Source organism: Coffea eugenioides, unplaced genomic scaffold (assembly GCF_003713205.1).
Source record: "Coffea eugenioides isolate CCC68of unplaced genomic scaffold, Ceug_1.0 ScVebR1_149;HRSCAF=605, whole genome shotgun sequence".
Taxonomy (NCBI): domain Eukaryota; kingdom Viridiplantae; phylum Streptophyta; class Magnoliopsida; order Gentianales; family Rubiaceae; genus Coffea; species Coffea eugenioides.
This window is the reverse complement of record NW_020861907.1, coordinates 22,870-45,871: the sequence shown is the minus strand read 5'-3', so window position 1 is coordinate 45,871 and position 23,002 is coordinate 22,870. Positions and strand designations below refer to the sequence as shown.

General features: G+C 36.9%; 1 protein-coding gene and 1 pseudogene across 1 annotated transcript; both read left to right on the top strand.

Annotated features, from left to right (window-relative positions):
* Window positions 1-12,996: 12,996 nt before the first annotated feature.
* On the top strand, window positions 12,997-15,344 carry LOC113755455 (L-type lectin-domain containing receptor kinase IV.1-like). The gene has a single exon (XM_027299463.1). It carries the CDS (start codon window positions 13,100-13,102, stop codon window positions 15,131-15,133), a length of 2,034 nt encoding a protein of 677 aa, XP_027155264.1. The 5' UTR covers window positions 12,997-13,099; the 3' UTR covers window positions 15,134-15,344.
* Window positions 15,345-22,136: 6,792 nt separating this feature from the next.
* LOC113755458 lies at window positions 22,137-22,513 on the top strand (annotated as a pseudogene).
* The last annotated feature ends 489 nt before the right edge of the window (window positions 22,514-23,002 follow it).

Here is a 23,002-nt window from a genome sequence, read left to right as displayed (position 1 = left end):
CGTCTTTGCCTGGAATTACTCAGAAATGCCTGGTTTGGATCCAAGGGTCGCCGTTCATAATTTGTCTGTCAAGCGAGGAACAAAACCTGTCAAGCAGACGCAAAGGCGCTTTCGGCCCGAATTGATTCCTCTGATAGAAAATGAGATAAATCGATTGATTGAAGCCGGATTCATACGAGAAGTAAAATATCCAACATGGATTTCGAGCATCGTCCCTGTAAGGAAAAAGAATGGGCAAATCCGAGTTTGTGTTGACTTTCGAGACTTAAACGAGGCTTGCCCCAAAGATGATTTTCCTCTCCCCATCACAGAATTGACGGTAGATGCTACAACCGGGCATGAAGCACTATCTTTTCTCGATGGATCGTCTGGCTACAATCAAATACGCATGGCGCCCGAGGATGAGGAGCTAACTGCCTTCCGCACCCCCAAGGGAATTTATTGCTATAAAGTAATGCCATTTGGATTGAAAAATGCTGGAGCGACATATCAAAGGGCAATGCAAAGAATATTTGATGATATGCTTCATAGAAATGTGGAGTTCTACGTTGACGACCTTGTGGTGAAATCAAAGAAGCGAGATGATCATATTCAAGACCTTCGAAGAGTTTTCCAACGCCTTCGGAGGTACCAATTAAAGATGAATCCTTTGAAGTGCGCATTCGGAGTCACTTCTGGCAAATTTCTTGGTTTCATCGTTCATCAACGGGGAATAGAAGTCAATCGATCTAAAATTGATGCCATTGTGAACATGCCTGAACCGCGAAATATTCATGAATTGAAGAGCCTTCAAGGGAAGTTGGCATATATCCGGAGGTTTATCTCTAATTTGGCCGGACGATGCCAACCCTTTAGTCGACTGATGAAGAAAGGGGTACCCTTCGGGTGGGATGAATCGTGTAGGAATGCTTTTACAAGCATCAAAGCGTACCTCATGAATCCCCCAGTGCTGGCTGCGCCCATTCCAGGAAAACCATTGATTCTCTACATTTCCGCTCAAGAACAGTCGGTTGGGGCCTTACTTGCTCAAGAAAACGATGAAGGTAAGGAGAATGCACTGTATTACTTGAGCCGGATGATGACATCTAATGAGTTGAACTACTCACCCATCGAGAAGTTGTGTTTGGCACTTATATTTGTCATTCAAAAGTTGAAACATTATTTTCATGCACATACTATTCGACTCATATCTAAGTCTAATCCCATTAAATATGTCATGGCAAAACCTGTACTGTCTGATCGGCTCGCGAGATGGTACCTCCAGTTTCAACAATTCGAAATCATTTATGTACCTGCGAAAGCTGTCAAAGGACAAATATTGGCAGACTTTTTAGCCGATCATCCCGTACCTGCCGAGTGGGAATTGACTAATGAACTTTCCGATGAAGAAGTGTTTATGGTCGATTCGCCGTGGTCAATGTATTTTGATGGAGCTGCTCACCGCGATGGAGCTGGTGCGGGAGTTGTCTTTTATACTCCTGAAGCAGATATATTGCCATACTCTTTCACTTTAACACGCCGGTGTTCAAATAATGTGGCCGAATATCAAGCATTGATTCTCGGTCTGGAAACGGCCGTAGACATGAAGCAATTGCATCTTAGAGTTTATGGCGATTCAAAATTGGTGGTAAATCAACTTCTTGGCATTTATGATGTCAAGAAACCTGAATTAATCCCATATTATAAGTATGCAAGACAGCTCATGGGATATCTGGGTGATGTCACTATAGAACATATCCCCAGAAACTTCAACCAACAAGCTGATTCTTTGGCAAGGGTGGCGTCCATGATCACTCTACCTTCTCATCGAAATCAGATTTCAATATGTCAAAATTGGGTCATACCCCCGATGTTTGATGAAGATGATGATGGTGAGGAAGAAAATACTTATCATATTTTTGTCCATGAGATCGAAAAGGAGGATTGGCGTCATCTCATAGTAGATTACCTTAATCATGGGAAGTTACCAGAAGATTCCAAGAAAAGGGTTGATATACGTCGTCGAGCGCCACGTTTCATTTACTACAAAGGGACACTTTACCGAAGATCATTCGATGGGGTATTTCTACGATGTCTTGGGGAAGATGAGGCCATGCAAGCAATGGAAGAGGCTCACTCTGGGATATGTGGTGCTCACCATCTAGCCCGAAATTACACTTCCGCATTAAAAGAATGGGATACTACTGGCCAACAATGGTGAAGGACTGTATCGATTTTGCTAGAAAATGTCAAGCTTGTCAATTCCATGGCAATTTCATCCGTCAACCTCCTGAACCATTGCATCCAACTGTGGCGTCTTGGCCATTCGATGCCTGGGGTTTGGATATAGTTGGACCACTTCCAAAATCTTCTGGCGGACACATTTTCATTTTGGCGGCGACAGATTACTTTTCAAAATGGGCTGAAGCGGTTCCTCTAAGAGAGGTCAAAAAGGAGAATGTAGTAGATTTCATTCGCTTGCACATCATTTATCGGTATGGAGTCCCGCGGTATATCATCACCGATAATGGTAAGCCTTTTTGCAATGTAGCAATGAACAAACTTTGCGAAAATTTCATTTCAAACAATACAATTCGTCCATGTACTACGCTGCTGCAAACGGACTCGCTGAAGCATTCAACAAGACCTTATGTAATCTGTTGAAGAAAATCGTGGATAAATCGAAAAGGGATTGGCATCTTCGGATTGGAGAAGCGCTTTGGGCATACCGAACCACTTTTCGAACTCCCACACAAGCAACCCCATATGCGCTTGTTTACGGTGTTGAAGCTGTTCTTCCACTTAAGTGTCAAATACCTTCGCTAAGAATTGCAATTCAAGAAGGGCTCAGTGGAGAAGATAATGTTCGTCTTCGCCTTGAGGAATTAGAAGCACTCGACGAAAAGAGATTGGAAGCTCAGCAACGGATTGAGTGTTATCAGGCTCGCCTTTCAAAGGCATTCAATAAGCACGTTCGACCCCGCTCTTTTCAAATTGGAGAGTTAGTGCTCGCCGTTCGGAGACCAATCATTCTCACTCATGGGGGACAAAGAAAGTTTACTCCTAAGTGGGATGGTCCATATGTCATTCGAGAAGTATATACAAATGGCTCATACAAGTTGGTTGCTGAAGATGGATTAATGGTTGGCCCCATCAATGGCAAGTACCTAAAAAGGTACTATGCATAATCGGAACCGCGCGATGCTCCTGGCCCGCATGAGCTAAAACTGTGGATGGCAACCACCAATGGTGTAGTATGTGGTAAAACTGCTGAAACACTCCACCAAATCTAAGGTGGTAAACAAATAGATACTCCTGGCCCGCATGAGGTTAAAATGTGAACGGCAGGAACTACGTGTGACTTGATTCCCTTGTTGGGATACGTAGGCAGCTTAGAGGGCAACTTCTAAGTTCAGTTACACCACTCCAAATCAAATCCTTGTTCCTTGCAAAAAAAAAAAACCTCTCTTTTTCTTTGAGATAAAATGCTAAATTTAAAAGTTCTTTTCTCTTAAAAAAAAAAACAACAAGAGATAAGAAATAAAAAGCATTTTATTATTCAAAAGAAAAACTCATTACATGGAAGAAATGAGTGATAAAATAATTCAAGGAAAAGAAGAACATGGTGGAAAGTCTAAATATCAAATTTGCATTCCACTACAGCTACTTTATATGATTCAAGTGCAGATTTCATGTCTTCAAATTCCTTCATTGCGTCATCAGTCATGATGCTAGTATTTTCAATGGAAGATAACTCATCATGCGCTTGGGTTATTTCAGCCTGGATCTCCTTGAAGGTCTCATGCTTTTGATCGATAGTCGAACTGATTTCCAAGCCTTGTTTCTCCAAACTGATGAGTTCCTGTTGCAGAACCTTCTTCCTGTCTTCAATGGACTGCAACTTTTCTTCAAGACTTTGCAAGTGACAAGTTAGTCCTTCTTCCTTTGCCTTAACTTTCTCGAGTTGGACGGTCGCGTTGGAAAGGAGTTCTGCATGTGTTTCTTTGCTCATCCTTTCCCACGATGAGGATGCCAGAACATCATATGCCTCCGCCTTGGCAAACAATTCCATCAAGTGATCTTTTAAAGGGAGACCATTGGTAGAATCCGTTCTTGTGATTTCCGCAATGATTTCCTCTGCACACTCTTTTAAAGAAGAGATCTGTTCAGTTGGAGTGTCAAGAATCTGTCCGCGAAAATCCATCAACAAACTCTGCAAGTACTTCCTTCGATGCGCCTGGATCAATTTTTGACCATGAAATTCTGAAACCAATGCTACCTTAGGTTTTTTCCGGATTTCGTGCAAATTAGACAGCTCCTTCTTTGACAAAGCGCCTCCACTGGGGGCAAGTTGCTTTGGGATGCTGATAACGACTTCGTCACCTTTCTTGTTTGAAATTATAGCATCAGTCTCAAGTTCAAGTGGTGAATTGGTATCAACATCTTCTTGGTGGAATTCAAGAAGTGGGGGCTGAAAAAAAAAATGTTTTGAGGGTCTTTTTTTTTTAAAAAAAAAGAAAAGGAAAATATGATTACCTTAAGTGGCGACACTCCAACCGACGGTGGTGAAAAGGAAATTTCCTCCAAATCAGAAGATGTCCTCTTCTTCGATCGGTTCCAATGACGGTCTTGGCTACTACTGCCGCTTGCCAACGAATGGGCTTCTCTTTGGGTAGATTCGATGCCCCGAGCTTGAGTCCCTTCTTGTTCTATAGCCTCGAGAGAATCACGATCGTCCATCGTTTCAATTTCGACATCTTCTTCTATGTGAGTCACTGATAAAGATTTTGAAACCTTGGGCGGCATCTTCTCTGAGGGAATCACTGGTTGCGCCTCTTTGATGACCTGTCGAGAGTCCTTGGAAGACTTATTTCTTGTAACAACGTTTTCCAAGGGGCCGCTAATGGTTTTGTTCTTCCGCAAAGTGGATGAGGTAAGACCCGTTACAATCTCTATAACTCCATCATGATGCACTGGCTCATTGGCGGAGGTAACCTTACCCTTCTTCACTGATTGCTGAGGGATCTTAACGGTGAATTTTAAGGGAGTTGAAGAGACACTATTTGACCGAGTCGACCACCAGGCATCATAGTCTTTTGTGATCAATGGATGCTTCCTGTGCATGGGTATAGTCATCCGAGACCGCGTCTGAGTGCGAACTGAGGAATCCCATAGTTGAATAGCTTCACCTAAGGTATAAGTGTGAGTGATCTCTTTCAAGTTGTTGGGGATGTCCTGACAAAAACCGAATTGCCTGCTGAACCTGCAAGGATTATATTTTTCAGTAATGAAAGTATTGTCCTTACGTAGAGTTAAATGGCAAGAGCGTTGACTAATGAAGTAGCTCGTGAGTCTTGATGATAAGGATCCGTCATCGATCAACGCCTTTTCTTCATTCTCAGTCCAGCACGATTTAGGAAGCATCAAAGGATTCGTTTCTTTGAAAATTTCCTCAGCTTCCAATTGGCCATAAAATATTGCCATTTTCTCACCACTAAATCTTGTCATGCGCGCGTGGTGGCTACTCACTTGATGGTTTTCGTAGTATACATCGAAGTATTGGCCAATCCAAGCATAGACGTAATGGATTGGAAAAGTTACCCCACATTCTCCAAGGTTAGGGGCGTGGACGATCTCCCTCAACCCATGATATATGCTCGCAAGGACGGGAATTGCAAGACAAAATCTTCTCCCTGTAGCCATTAAGCATGCAACCTTGAAGACACTTGGACGAATACGATCGACCTTTTTGCTTGGCAAAAGGAACTTGCAAATCCAACACGCTATGAATGCCGCAATATAGGTTTCCTTTCTTAGAGACCCTGGGATACCCAGGGTGTCAAAAGGGACATTGAAGTCATTCGTATCGGCGAGGTCGTAAGGCTCCACGCTTCCAGAAGGGTTGTAAGTCATTTTTGGTTTAGATGTAGTCTTTCTTCTATTTGCTCTACTCGGAGGAGCCCTATACCTAGCCTCTCCTTTGAACCAGAAGCGAATCCAGTCCTTCATCCATACCCCTTGGTCATTCGTCCAGAGGTGGTAGTAAGCCGAAAAAAGATGCCTGCAACTCTCAGGGAGAAGTGGTTTCCCTTCTTTGTCACGAGTGAGGAGCTCCCGCGCCGAAGGAACGACTTCATCGAAAAATGTGCCATCGATTGAAAGGCCACCAAGTCGATAAAGGTCCCAAAGTGTGATGGACAACTCCCCAACGGGCGTATGAAGTGTGTTCGTCGAGGGACACCAGTATTTGAAGAAGGCTCGCAAGATATTTTCACAACGGTCGTAGGAGTATCTCGATGCGTAGACGGCTTCAAATATGCCAGCGCGTGTGAGTATGTCTTTATACCTTCCAAGCATGTCCTCAACCCACTCCCAATAATGGGAGGTGAAGCACGCCTCACCGAAGAATGACGAAGGGGTTTTCCATGTAGTTTTGTCAACATTGAAGCCCACGAACGGAAGCGTGAATTTGGCTATTTCTGGATCTCCATTGTGAAGTGACGAGTTTAATACGACCACTTCATCTTCCCTCGATGTGGTGGAGAAAGTCGACGGTGCCACCACCTCCTTGGTCCACTTGCTAGTCCAATCTTCGAGATGAAAGCATCCTTCAAGGGGTATGAAGGATTCAGCGAGCGGGCCGATTGCTGGTTTGTAAACATGTAGTGACAAGCTCTTTGATTGCGTTCCTCCCCGTTCATCCGTCAGTGAAATATGCGGCACTGGCACGGCGTAGTCCTTGATTTGCATGCTTACTGAAATAGTGTAAGAGAAAATATTAGGTGACGAAAGGAAATCCTTACAAGACTTTGGTAATTAAATTACCTAATTGGTTGCTTTCTTCAAATCTCTGAAATGGTTCCAAGCTCCTTTTAGGCACGAGGTGGGTTGTCTACAAGGGAGCAAGTTGGTAAAGTTGGGATATTGGCATGGGCTGGTGAAAAAAAAAAAAAAAAAAACTTTTGCTCAAATATCGTATTTAGTGTTAAGAAAAAAGGGGGATTCAAATATCATATTTGGTATTGTCCTAATAGATTAGCAAAAAAAAACAAAAAACAAAACAAAAGAAAACAAAAAAAAAATGACTCAACAAAAACAACAAAAAAGGAAAAAAAACAAAAAAAACAAAAAAAAAAAAAAACAAAAAAAAAGGTACAAAAATTGAGATTAAATTTTTAGCCCTGGGGAATAGCTCAAAACTAATATTTTGAGCCAATCTTCATTCTCAAAAAAAAAAAAAATATATATATATATATATTTAAAGGGCATACATGATCTCGAATAATATTTAAAAGAAAAAAAAAAGAAAAAAAGAAAAAAAAAGGGGCACAAATAATATTTCGAGCCAAGCTCCATTCGGTCCGTTTTAGTCTTTCAGTCGAGACCCAGGCTTCATTCTCAAATGGTGTTTTGAGAATTTATTTGGAAAGAAATCTCGACCAAAGCTTCTTGTAGCAATTGAACATTGCGGGGAAAAAAAGGGAGCTTCAAGTACCTGGTGAACAAGAAATTTTGGAGTGCAGCCGATGAATGGTGATTGATGCTCGTGGTTCGGCAAAGTTCCCCCGAGGCTAATCTTCCCTTTGGAGAATTGCTGTGGGAAACTGGTGTCGGAGACAGACACACAACGTCAGGGATGCATCAAAACAAGCACACAAAGGCTACTGCCGAAAGTTTCTTCTAATGATTAAGCGCTGGGAAAAAGCCTTGAGGCACCTAAATATCAAATAATCACATTAAGAGACGATAGGCTCAGCATGCAAATCTGAAGTATTAGTCACACTGGATGCAACAAAGTGCATACAAACTTCAAATATCAGTCATACTCAAAATAGCGGAGTGAATTAAAATAAACATGCGAGCCGTTAGTGTAAGAATGTGTGAATACCCGTGAACAATGGTTTGGGATAGTTGCTTTCAAATTGCAGCGGTGGCAGCGGCTAAATCTTGCAATAGCTTACGTCCGACAGCGTAGCAAGTTGAAGATGGCACGATAGGAGTAGTTTGCAAAGAATAGGTAGCAGCAGCCCGATGGTACCAGCGTGAAGAAAAAAAAAGAAAGAGATGACCCTTGTTTCGATTGTGAGTAAACTGATGCATCAGTCCTGGTTATTTATAATCGATGTGCGCCGCCCGTTCAAGAGGAATCGAGATTGAAGAAGGGTCTAATCTGAATCCGAATGGGTCTCTACTCCTGCTGAAATTCAATAAACAAGCTTGGGATCGGTTCATCTAGATGTAGTTCCCTTCTTAAAGTTGATCTCTTATCTATTGAGTCACCACCGAGATATTTCCCAAGTTCGCAGAGATCGAAGTTGGTAGAATTCACAAAGGGCAAGAATTCTTATGCATAAGGTAGACTAATAGAAGGAAAGCTATTTGGAATCTGGCCTCGGGAGCTACGGGACCTGCAGGACTTGCCTAATCATCATTGATAACAAATACTACTACTAGGAATTCAAGTGCTTCATGGAATTTGACTTACGGGACTTGGAAACATTCCTAATCAACTTGGAATTCATATACTACTTGAAAGCTTTCCTAATCATCTTGGAATTCGTAAGCTACTTGGAATCCGGCTTCGGGACTTACAGGACTTGTACAGGCATTTGATGATTGGGGCGGTGGTGGAATTTAGATGTTTTACACAGGCTTATTAGAACTCCAGTAAATAGAATTCAAGTCCAACATGTAGTCCTCCGGGTCAACTACAGTATGAGGTGGACACTTGCATGGAAAATCGAGTACTGATATAGCTCATATTTTTGAGGGATGAAGGAATACAAATTCCTTTTATAATTGAAAGTTTGCACCTTATCGGAGATGAGAATCCTGGTCAAGCCTTGAGCTGTCATGCGTGTATCCTCAGGAGCAAAGGAGAACCTGGCAGGTTAATATAAAGATATCACTTGGTCTTGGAAATTTAAAGTGTTGGCCCTACCAGATGATGCATGCATTTAATACTATAGCCGTGGGACTTAAAATGCCTTACATGACAATCTTATATTGGTTCAAAAGCCATGGCATGCAAAGCTTTAAGTAAATCCATCCGTGGGCTCTATTCCAACAATAGACACAAGGCTTTGGCATGAATTAATCCGGCCTCGGGATTAATTGGTGGTATTCCACGTAACTATCATATGTGATACAAGTAATTGATATGAAGTTTGCAAAGTTTGAAGTTTAGCCCGTTTATGGGTTTTACTTGAAAACTAATATGTCAACGGTGTTCAAATTAAAGCAAAAAATATACGTCAAAACTTGTCCGTTAAAAAATTTGCTCCGATATCCAGCATTCACGCACAAGTTTCGAGGGGGCATTTGTAGACAATGGAATTTTAATTAAATTCTAAAAAATACCATTGGTTTATAAATTATTTTCATGGCTTATTTTTATCCAATTGGATATTGCCATATGTCATGTACACTTGGAAAATTTGGTTGTTAAATAACCAATTATATTTCACCATGTGTTAAGCTGAGGTGTCCCAGATCAATTCAAATTGCAGGGATATCTCCACCAACCAAATCATATCATGTTTATTGGATAAATATCTAAATATTTATTTCTTATTAAAGGGATAATATTTAGAGTTGTTCAGTCCAAGTATATTTCTTATATACTGCAACAGCCTGGCCAGTCAAACGGCGCCACGTCACGTGTCCCCACGAGTTTGGCCAATCGAGGAATTACTTATCTCTTTATTAATAAATATAAAATGAAGAGATAATATTTGGCTAGCACAGTCCTAATATGACTGCACGTCTTGCAAGACAAGTAAAGTGGTACACAGGTCTTCAACCTCTACCCCTTGCTACAGTTATAAATAGAGGTCTCTCAACCAAATCAAGGACACACACACAAAAAATACACAGAGGGACTTCAAAGAGCATCATATACGCTCAAAGCATTGAAGCTCCAAGCTACAAAGGTTCGGCTCTTCAAGCTCTCCAAGTCTCCCAGATATCAAGACTTGAGTCTTCAAATATCTTCCAAAGTTCTTCAAATCTTCTATATCAAGATTTGAAGGAATCGGTGGTGGATCCAAGAACAAGCTGCGAAGCCCTTGGATTGGCGTTCGAGGAGAAGAATCGAGGGAAACTCTCCACAAGTTCGAGAAAACCCCAGAGATTGTACCTATATACTTTTCTAAATTTATATATCATATATTTGTCGTGTATTTTTCTTGTCGTTTTGCAGACTTGAAATTTTATCGCGTACAATAATATCCTACTAGATTCATTTATGAAGTACCTATTTCTTTATCTTGTCTTCAAAACATTAATTGATTAAGGTCCCAAGCTATGCTTTCAATAGTCTAATGTTCACCAGTTCTTTTTAAAAAAAAAAAAAAATTCTGTGGAAATAAATCCAAGCATTATGCACATTTATTTAATTATAACTAGTTGTTGGAGAATTATTGTCTTATTCAAGAATTTATCTAAAAACATAAGCTCAAACTCTGATAGCGATGACCAATAATTTTTCATCTTCATTTGGACAATATGCTACATTTTGTACATTTCTTAGTGTTGCTCTTGTATTTATCTTTAGGAAAAAAGTATTAGTCCCATTGTATCACCTCCTACGTAAATTGATGAGGCGAATTATAATTTTCTTTTCTCATTTTTATGCAGTAATGATGTGACAATTATCACGTTAAATAAGTATTTTTTTAAATAAATTTATATTGCTTAATTATACTTTCCAATCTTTCCTCAAATGCTTCCTATACAACTTCAACTAAGGTTTGATATTTCTAAATTTCTAAATTTATAGAAAAAATAATGAATCTATAGAATTTCCTATGTGGACATCCACGTAGGAAGTGATATACTAGTACTGAGAAAACCATAGTCAAATTTTAATTCATGCTCTAATTTTTTCCTCCACACATGATTAAGTTCAGTACTCTTAAATGATTTAGGAAAGCGAACGACCCCAAGTCACATTCTATTGATTAGGAGCTAGCAGAAGTGCAAATCGCAAGCACATTCTGAAAATATTTGGATGGCTGAGTTTTTTAAAAACTAGTTTTTTAAATACACATAAAATTTTTAAAAAGTGCTCTAAAAGATACTTTAAAAAGTAATCTACATTTTTTTAATGTTTAAAAAATATCTAGAAATATATTCTATAAACTCTTCTACTCTTAAATATTCCAAAATATTTTCTAAAAATATTTCAAAATATACTATAAAAACTCGTTATAATAAATTTTTTTAAAAACATCCCCAAAAACAACTAATCCAAACATGGCTTTAGTTATTTGATACTTGGAAATAGGGGTGGGCGCGGGTCGGGTATCCGTCCCATTCATCATTTGGCTGATCCGATTCGCACCTTGCGGGTCAGCCATTTTCTGATCCTTACTCGCACCGCATATCAACGGATACCCGATTATAGGGTACCTGCTAAAATAGGGTCGGGTCAGCGGGTACTCATCCCGCCTCATTTATCATTTAATTTTTTAAAAAAAAATAATTTATACCAATTTAATTTTATATTTTACATATTCATTTAAGATTTAATAAATTTTTTTTCTAAAAAAAGGTTTCCCACCAAGAAACAAGCATATGAAGAAAATATAAGATAAAGGCCAAAAAATTAAAAGAATTCAAAATCAATAAAAATTTGAAATAAGTAGCACAATTTTTAATATATATGTTCCACATCAATTAAACTTTTTTTTATAAAATATAAGATCATGACATCTACAAATGAATCTTATAAATAAACTATAGTCTCTCATATTTGTAATGCAATTTGTTCAATAAAATTACTTATTTAGTTCTAAATTATTATTTCATAGTGTGTGTATAAAAATAAAAATAAAATAAAAAATATATATATGTGTGTGCGGGGCGGATCGGGTACTGGCGAATTTTTAATTATGTGACTCTAACCCGCCCTGCATCTTAGCGAGTATCCGGCCTTTCTTTTGACCCGATCAAATAATAAAAAATAGATATCCTAATTTTCAGATCGGATCGGCTCGAATATGACGGATTTTCGGATTAGCGGATAATTTTACCCACCCCTACTTGGAAAGAGCAGTGATTAGACAACAGATGCAAATCAGCCCTCTAATCTGTGGTTAACGGAAATGCGATGATTAGATTCCGTAACTTGAGATAAGTTGCGGACAATTATGGTCCACAGGTTGGCAAGGCAATGGAACTTGCTAGCACTTTGACCGGTTACATATATAAATTGTAAGGAGACCATCGACTTTAATTATCCAAATCTCAATCCCATTGTTACCGTTACTTGAAATTACTACCTCCACAAAGGGATCATTGCCACTAATTCACCGGAAAATTCCACATTCCTGAGCTGATCTTGCCTTCCGTCGATCACTGTTTCAACAGTCAACTTTCTATCTTCTCCCCACAAACTCTGAAACTCGTTTCTAAAAGGAGATAAACCTACCATTGCCACTGCCGCCTAAACCCCATTTACCCATACCTTCCCATCATGTTTTTTGAGTTGCCTCCATTGTCATCTGGTTGTTGTTCATTTTATAGTGACTAATGTTCCTTTTTTTATTTATAATAATTCGCTTATGATTCTAACAAGACTTGGGTAATTGGACTTTGCAAATTCCTTCTCTGACAAAGGAAGACATTTTATTGGAGGAATTCTGACAGACAGGGGGATGGTTGGAAGGGTACTGGGGTGCTGGGAGGAGGTAGAAGAAGGGGATTTGAAAGCAATATGTGATTTGGAGTTTTTCACCTTTTTTTTTTTTTGAAACAGAGTTTTTTAACTATTTAACCAAAGGAAAATGCTAGTATTACAGTCCATAACTCATTTTGGAGTTATGGACAATTCTAAATGAGTTATGGACAATTCTAACCACATGCTAAAGGAGTTATGGACAATTCTAACCACACGTTAGCATGATGTTACTCATTTTGAAGTGACGGTCAATTTAAAAAGGTGATGTTGCTCAAAAGCATTGCATCATTGTCAAAAGGTTGAATTTGAAAAGTAAAATCAAATTGTCATGTATCTGGACCCATTGAAAGTATTCCACATCAGACAATCCAGTATATACAACGGTAGACAGTAAGATATGGGCTACCAAATTAACAAGGATTTGGCAGTTGGATAGTCATGTCATTCAGACTTCTAACAGTAATCTTAGCCTATTTTCTAGTTCACACCGCTGCTGGTACATCAGCTTCTGACGATGTTGGGTTCATCTATGAAGGATTTCAATCATCAAATCTTAGTCTGGATGGAGTAGCCAAAATCACCAGCAATGGCCTCCTACGGATAACCAACACCACCAGCTTACAGACGGGGCATGGCTTCTATCCTAATCCCATCAAATTCAAGAGCACATCTAATAGTTCAGCTTTCTCCTTTTCCACCCAATTTGTGTTTGCTATGGTAGCTGGGCTCCCAGGCATGCCAGGTGAGGGAATGGCTTTTGTGATTGCGCCAACAAGAGGCCTTGCAGAAGGGGCTTCCACACGTTTCCTCGGCCTCTTCGACACAAGCACAGATGGAAACAGTACAAATCACGTTTTTGCAGTGGAGCTTGACACTATCCAAAACCCAGATTTTGACGATATCAATGACAACCATGTTGGTATTGACATTAACTCTATGAGGTCTAAGGTATCCCAGCCAGCAAGTTACCGGGCTAATAACAAGAGTTTATTTGATAACTTAACTCTTGCCAGCGGTCAACCGATGCAACTTTGGGTGGAATACGATGGGGTGGATAGGAGAATCGACGTTACATTAGCTCCAATAGCGGCTGCTAAACCACATACTCCTCTTTTGTCTCTGAGATATGATCTTTCGCCAATTTTACGGCAAACCATGTATGTTGGCTTTTCTGCAGCCACTAGTCCAATCGACAAGGGGATAGCTTTTACTGTACTGGGATGGAGCTTCAAGATGAATGGTGATGCGCAAGCGCTTGATCTCTCTCGGCTCCCCAAGCTTCCTCGGTTGGGACCTAAGGAAGTTTCTAAATTTTTCACCGTGGGATTGCCCCTGCTTTCCATACTTTTGCTGTCGATTGTAGCTTTTGGGGTAGTTTATTATTTAAGGAGGAAGTGGAAGTTTGCAGAAGTGCTGGAAGAATGGGAACTTGCCTATGGGCCTCACAGGTTCAAGTACAAAGATTTATACATTGCCACCAAGGGGTTTACACAAAAACAGCTGTTAGGGGAAGGTGGATTTGGCCAGGTCTACAAAGGCGTGTTGCCGACAAACAGGGTTGAGGTTGCTGTCAAGAAGGTCTCTCATCGAGCAAGACAGGGAATGAGAGCATTTATTGCAGAAATCGTCAGTATTGGGCGCTTACGCCATAGAAATTTAGTGCCACTCTTGGGTTATTGTAGGCGTAAAGGAGAGTTGCTTTTGGTATACGAGTTCATGTCCAATGGTAGTCTAGACAAGTTTCTGTACAACCAACCAAACTGCGCCCTCAACTGGAGCCAAAGATTTCGAGTCATCAAAGGTGTAGCGTCAGGATTACTTTATCTACACGAAGAATGGGAGCAAGTAGTGATCCACCGAGATGTAAAAGCCAGTAATGTATTGTTAGATGATGAACTGAATGGAAGATTAGGTGATTTCGGCCTGGCAAGGCTATATGATCATGGAACTCTCCCTCAAAGCACCCATGTAGCAGGATCTCTTGGCTACCTTGCCCCTGAGCATAATAGGACTGGGATGGCCACAACGAGCACTGATGTATATGCTTATGGGGCCTTTTTGCTAGAGGTTGCCTGCGGAAGAAGGCCAATAGAACCTCGAGCAGAACCAGCAGAGAGTATCGTTTTGGTTGACTGGGTATTTTCGTGCTGGAAAGCAGGTTGTATACTCCAGGCAGTTGATCATAATTTGGGTAATGAATATGTGAAAGAGGAAGCAGAATTGGTGTTGAAACTGGGCTTGCTATGCTCTCATTCAGAACCAAAGATTAGGCCAAGTATGAGGCAAGTTCTGTTGTACTTGGAGGGATCAGTTGCCTTGCCAGATTTATCATCACTAGCCATGGGCGTTTCTGCTGTTGGCCTTGGCTTCACCCATCCTGACTTCGAAGATATTAAATCGTCATTTGCAACTTCCACAGACAGATGTTACACACCTTCTGTAGCAGACTCCTTTCTCTCTGGTGGTCGGTAATTAAGATGCATATCTTTCTAATTTTGTAAATTTAGGAAAAAAAAAAAAAAGCTTCTAGTGTTGTGATTATTCTGTTGAGTACATTTCCTGGCGCATCTGTTCTGTTTTCATATTATCTTTCTACCCACCAGAACCCCTTGTATTCTTCATTACTGTGGCATCTCAAATATGCAATGTTTTAATATATTGTAAGCGAGTTTCTTCTTTCCTCTTTTTCTGTATCATGTATATTCTAGTTTCTATATGCCTTGTAAAAAAGATTCATTAATAGCACCTATTCATTAGCATCTTTCCTGAGAGAAAATTGAAATTGTTGCACTAAAATATTCTGGAAATCATCCCACTAAGCAAAGACACCCAACCCTTGAAATTAATTATTAGTCACCAAACTCTTCATTACTCCAGTAGTCACACGTCTGTCCAATGTAGTACAAGTCCATTTATTATCTTCAAATTGTTTGAAATTTCATTAACCTCTCCCTCCAACTACTCAGGCTTCTTCACTTGCTAGAAATCTCTAAGTTCATTTAATTCTTCTTTCATATTTCAAAATTAGCTAAGATGCAATTTCAGAAAAGTATCACAATCATGACAACATGTTTGGATCCTTTTTTTTTTCTAAAATTTTTATAGAAAAATGTATTATAATAATTTGATATACGTAAGGTAAAAATGTGATTTAAAAATATATTTATAAAAAATTTAAAAATTTTTTGGAAGAAAATGACTTTCGAAACATGACTAATTTCCTGATATAAATACAAAAGAGGCAAAACATATGAATCTGAAACTTATTGTGGTCCTATGAATGGAAACCACAATTTGGATTTCTTGCACCTAATCGCCTAACCAGCACGGCATTTAAACGTTTCCCCTCGTCAAAAAGCACAATGCCGTTTTCCAACATCTGGACAAGTTCACAATGAAAGTCTTCGGATTAGTACGATTCCTCGATATGATTTTATACTGACGATGACAAATCAGTTGCATGACAACATCTGGACCAGTATATAATGAAAGTCTCCGGAATAGCTTGTTAAATGTACAGTCTAGCGGTCCAAGATGGTAGGTGCTAAATTTAAGCCACATCCGTCGAGTAAGTTACTAGTGATTAAAGACCGCATATGTTTGTATACAAACCGAAAATTCTAAGGATTGGTATAGTGGTTGTACCAATGCATTGGTAAGGTGGTTTTGATGTGATACCGATGTGGTAGGAGCCAGACACGTTAGGAAAAGCAAAATTCAAGGTTGTTTTTGGTGTGGGTTAAGGCTATGGGAACTTAAATGAGTGTTGTGATGGTGGGTTCCACATTGAAATGACCCAAGACAATTTGTCTGTCACATGAGTTTGCCCACGTTAACCCATGTGAAAAGACCCAAGACATTATTAATATTGTTTTCTAATTTATATACAATAAACATAATGAAGAAAATGCAAAGTTAGATACATAACTGAAAAGAAATTAGAAAAAATAAATAATATATGTATATACAGAATTAGATAAATTTTGATTCATTTAATTACATAAATTGACAAAAGAGTAGATAATTTAAATATTTTGGAAGAAATTTTGGAATAATATATACAATTAATTAACCGATCATAGGAATTAATAATTGTAAAGGAGTAAATGAATGGTTAATTAATTAGTTGAGATGGAATATTTGTAGGAGAAGTAATATGTTGTTTTATTATATGAGAAGTAATTAATATGATTCTTTTATTATATTTGCGGGTAGAACATAAAGAAATGTTTAAAAAATGCATTTGTAATGCTATTAGTCCAAATTAATGAGACTGAATTGATGACATAATAACCGGAGTGCAAATAGGTGAAATTTAATTAGACCATACTTGTCACTTTTAAATTTTCAACATTATCATCATAATCACCTTAATTATACTTTTATCATTTGATTAACATATTGTCTATGTATTGTCATCCAATAGCACAACTAACTTTCATCGATAATCAACCATAAACATTATAATTACCAAATTCATTAAAATAATATTAAAAAAGCTTTTAAAGATCAAAGTTTTTTTGTTTATTAAAATTTTATACCAATTTCTTCCATATAAAAAGTGATTGTTTTAAATTGCACATAGATTGAGTGTGCCCCTTTATCACTAGTAATACTAATGGTATTTGTCCTAATGTATACATGCTTGAAGTCAAATGTTCGTATTGATTAGACTATGCAGTGATATGGTTAAGAATATTTTTAATTGGTGTAAATACAAAAATATAACTCCTCATTGTCTATTCTAAAAATATGACAACAAACAATCTTCACATTAAAAGTATTCCATATATTTTCATGGATAATATAATACAAGATGACATGCCCAAAATTTACTAATGAATGAATAATTTTCTTTCAAATAATATAAAAAACTTTTTGCAGTTGGTACCCCAAACTTGAACATATTTTTAGGCAAAAAGAGATAAAAATTTATGATTAAGTGACAGAATTTAAATCAATATATGACATATATCCAAAATTTTGGAAGAAATACAGTTCTTGTTTATAATACTTTGCATGCATGTAGGACTGATCATTAATGCTTGGATCAAAAACAAATTTGGTCCCCAAAGTTTCAAATCTTAAGCATATTTAGGATAATTGACGAAAAAATGATGATTAAATATCAAAGTCAATTTGCCACTACTCAATAGTTTTGGCTTTGCATTTTTTATAGCAATGTTTCGAATTTGGATCATCACTGGTATCTTAGATTTTAAATAATGATATTAATGGTTTCAAAGGAAAAAAAAGTAAATTAGATTGAAATTATGTTGAAAATGTGCAAAAGTTCAGGAAACTTCTTTCTTTTATTTTGTGTATTCATCCCACTTGTTTCTCATAGACTTTTACTCTTGGATAACTGGTCTCAAATGTAACATAATATATGTATGTATGGTTTTGTCAGTTGTTGTCCTTTTGTTATTTTGTAACAATATAACAATTTACTCATGATCAATTAGTGGATATAGTTTTGAAATATTGTTTTTGTAATCGAGGAAAAAATTGAAATGTGGAATAAAATTGCTTATGCAGTATTGTTTGTAACTAGTTTAGATCGAAAGAAAGAACAGTTTGACTGTAGGCAAGAAAAAATCAAAACATGTAAAAGAATATGCTTTTAGATTATAATTTGTAATTTTTTCGAACAGAGAAATAAAGAGTTGTTTCTATATATGTTGTACTTTTGTATATGAATGGAAACTCTCTTCATGAACCAAGAATCATAAAATAGGATGTAACTACTTTAGTATATGACATAAAATGGGTAAGACCAATTTAAAATATTTGTTAATATTGTTTTCTAAATTATGAACAATAGAGTGGTAGAATTGCAAGTATAGAAAAAATAAGAAATATTGTTTTTAGATTCATTGTGTAGTTGTAGAAAGTAGAAAGAAAGAAACCGATTCGTAGAAGCAAAATATTGTATAAGGTAAATATGAGATGAATTGAATCGATTTGAGCACGATTATTTAATGAATGTTTGTATGGGTTGGATAAGAAAATACTAAATGCAATTAAAATATTTAATAAAATTAGGCACAAATGTACTAATTTATGTGGAAAACCTCGTGGAATATTGTAGTTAGATTGCTCGAATCGATTATGGACCCACTAAGGATTAAGTGAAATGTTGGCATCATTAGTGAATTCCCGCTAGAATACAAATTTTGAAGATTAAATATAATTTTGTACCTGTTGTAATTGAAGAATTAAAATAGAATTGTAAGTAAAGTTTGTCGTTATATTGGTTGAACCGAAAATTAAGACTGATGTTGTTTGGTTGAATTGAAAATTGAGTGTCGGACTGGTTTGTAGGCAAAAATATTATGACATTGTGAAAAATGTTGTCGTAATAGAAAAGGCAATTAGTGCAAATTAATTGAGTGAACAATAGACATAATGAAGAAAATGTAAAGTTAGATACATAACTGAAAAAAAGTTAGAAAAAATAAATAAATTGACATAAGAGTAGATAATTTCAATATTTTGGAAGAAATTTCAAGCTAGATAATATAAAATTAGGTAGTAGTAGTACAATTATATGGATTACAAAAAATAATTAATATATGTATATGCAAAATTAGATAAATTTAGATTGATTTAATTATGTAAAATGACATAAGAGCATAAAATTTCAGCATATATAATATAAAATTAGATAGTCGTAGTAATATTTGGATAAATTAATTGTAGATAATTATATTGTGTTGGATGCCAATCTGGTAATTAAAATTTGCAGCCAGCCCATCTCACCTTGGGTCTCTTACTCGGTGGGGGTGTAATTTCTTCGGCCTTGGGTCTATTAGTGAGGTGGGAGTGTAATTTCTCCGGAGATGAACTTGCCTATTTTTCCCACCGAAGCCTCATTCAACTTTGTTGAAGTGAAAAGTGATGAGGTTTAGTTTTCGTTTCCCCCACCCAGTGTCCTTTTACCGGTTTTATTATTACTTTATGCTTACTTGTCCCCACAATTTCAGATTTGTCAGTCTAATACCAATTGAGTAGTACAAACCACTGTACCATTTTGAAGAGGCTTCGTTATTATAAATGGTACCCCTCCGTCCAAAAAATTGGGGCGTTTTTCCGGAGTAGCATTTATGATGCACAGTCAAATGGTGGGCCGTACTTTTCACATTCTTCCAATCTTTCCCATTGTTTGACACACGGAAATGGCCAGCTAAAAACAAAAGGTCATAGGACTTGTGAAAGTGTGCATGTGTTATGGTGGGTCATATGTAATTATTTATTATTAATTATAAAATTTTGTCATTTTTGCTAAGGGTATAAAAGGAAAGTAGTATTGAAAGTTATTTGACTTTTATCATAAGACTTTTATTTTGGGACAATAAAAAAGTAAAAATATGACATTAATAATGGGACGGAGGAGTAAAAATTATGATTACTATCAAAAATTATTTTATAGAAATGGGTTTCATATGTTCTTTGATCTTGTGTTTAGATTGCGATTTTTCATAGAAAAATTCTCTTAATACATTTTTCAATCACTTATTTATCTTACATATATCTGTTATAGTATATTTCTACAAAAACTCAAAAATCATACAATCCTAACAGACAAGACTTGTAGGGTATCTAATGCAAATAAAAATGTATAGATTGATAAATATTTAATAGTTACCTATTTTTGTGGATTGTTACTTGTTGCTAAAACCACCATCCTTTGGGCTGGTGGCCACCCCCAATGCATTAAAGTTTGGTGAGGTAGGAGGCAAGGTTCAAACCTTACCTCCCACCAATATGCCACATTTAAATGTGGCCTTGCTTAAAAAAATCCAGGTGGGTGCATAGTACCCCCGTCTCGTTCGGTGGTGGTTCAGTCCCCTTCGTGTTACCCTTGGACCTCTTCAGGTCCTCCCCCTCCCCCATAGTGTAAGAAACTATCGTATCGACAAAAAAAAAAGTTACTTGTTTCTTACACAATTTAATTTTTTTTATAAATTCAAGAAAAAGGTAATTTCTTTTTACTGTGTTGGTGACTGTTTACCATTTGTAGTAGTCTTATCTAGGAGTACACGCATTCAGCATAGCATGATTCTCTACAAAATGGTTATTGATAAGTTGTTTCTCTCAAGATTAATAAGGAGTCACTGAAATTGGGGAAGAATTAAGTTGGATGGTAAGTTATGAAGGACTCTCAGTAAGATATTTTGAATTCAAAACATTTCACTTACAACAAAAAAAAGAAAAAATTAAAAAAAAAATCAAAGAAGTTTTAGGTATTTAAAGTAACTTGAAAGTCTATTTAGTGTATCTATAATACTTCTAGTTCAATACTGCTTCTAATTTTGACTATCTAATGACTAGATTGCCTTATGTGGCGCATAATGAAATTTTATTCTAATTAAATTGTTTCTTGATGTACTTAAATTCTTCACCCAAGGACATAGATGGAAAGGAACATAAACTAAACATGCCTCAAGATGGAGTGAGAGCAAAAAAAAAAAAAAAAAAAGAGGAAAAGAGACATATATATATATGTATATATATAACAAATAGAAATAGAAAAATAGGGTGCCTTTAGATTTGTTAGTAATTATCTTAAAAATTTGAGGGCATTTGTCAGCATAAAAGAATAATCCACAATTAGAACTCAAAACTAGGAAAAATCCTAGATTTTTATTTTTTTTATCTTTTTTAACTTAAAAATCTAAAATCAGAATAGAAAAAGTAGTTGCAATACACAATAATATAGCATTTTAAGAATCACAAGCTAAAATCATGCTTCCAATATTAGTTGAGAACAAGACCAAATTTTTTTAATATATGGAAAACATAACTTCAAAGTTTTACTCCGATCATTTTAAAAATACATGATTTTGATATATACGCATGCCTAATTGTAGATAAGGTTAAATTATAATTTATTCCTCTAAGGCATACGCTAATTCTAACTTTACTCCCAAACATTTATTCGATTAATCATTTGAGAAAATTGCTATGCTTAGTGTGTGACTCGTTGAATTTTTTAGGGTTAGAATTCAAAAAATTGGCCCCTCAATAACCAACCTATCATTTCGCATTATCTCAATCTAAAGCTAAAGAACCAGTCAAGATGTGACCGATATATCACATCCTTGCAGCAACTGAAATTTATTTTATGTTCTTGCAAAAATAAATATGATTTTAAGTTGGAAAGCAAAATAGAGAAGAAAACTGTGGATAAATGGAAGGATGAGAGAAAGAGAAAAAATATCTATGATACAGAATTCCAATATGTAAGGTCTATGAGTGATCTCATAAAAGGCAGTGTAATAAAGCATCAATACTGATTCATCCATAATTAAATGACTCTTCTTATAGAACATTTTTATAGTAGAACATTATAGAACAAAACAAAAAAATAAAGAGGCTTGAGACAATAAAGACTGAGAAAATTGACTCAAGAACAAATTTCATTACTAAGCTCTGTTGTAAAATTTGGACCTAAACATTAAAGTAAGAAGTGATGGGAATGATGGAAACTGTGAATCCAAAAGATTTTATTAAAATGAATCTTAATGATTCGCCGGTCGGGATGGCGGAACAAACCGGAGACCAATTCATCTATTCTGAGAAGTAACGAAACAGTCCTTTCTCTTTTCACTCTTTGTAGTCTCACCACTCCAAGTAGATTTCTCAGCAGTTCAAACTCCATAGCTAATCATCGGTAAGGTTTGCAGTTCATTAGCTTGTGTAGATAAGGTGAGATGTCAAACTCCCTAGGTCGCAAAGCAAGATAAGAAGAAGCCCCGCGGCCGTGTCTACAAGCGTATGCAATACAACTGTTGCTCAATCACTGCCATTGTTGGTTTTGGAAAGAAAAGGAGGCCAAACTCATCATAGAAGTAAACATGAGGACTGAGGTATGGTAGTTTTAGCAGGTGAAATTCTGTTTTGAGCTTGTTGCATTGTTATGTTGGTCATGTTATAGCTGTTGGGAAACTCGAGTCCACTTACTGCCATGTTCTCTAGGCATAATTATGTTCTCTAGGTAGGAGAATTGAGTATAGTCATTAGACTGGAAGCTATAGTTTCCTGTTGGTGTATGTTTCCATTTGTCTTGTCCTCCACTCAACTATTTATTTTTTCCCCGGAAACGATAGATGATATTTTATAAATACTTGACCTGTACAATATTTGAGCAACGAGTCAGGCAACTTTACAAAGTGTACCGTGACACTTAAGGAGAGCCAAAAAATCTCTCCTCATCCATGAGTATGCTTAGAGCATAATGGCTAATTTGATTACATAGAGACATATTACTAACATTCCTAACTTCAAAGAGAGCACATTTGAAACAGATTAGCTAAAGCATGTATATCTTCAATCAAC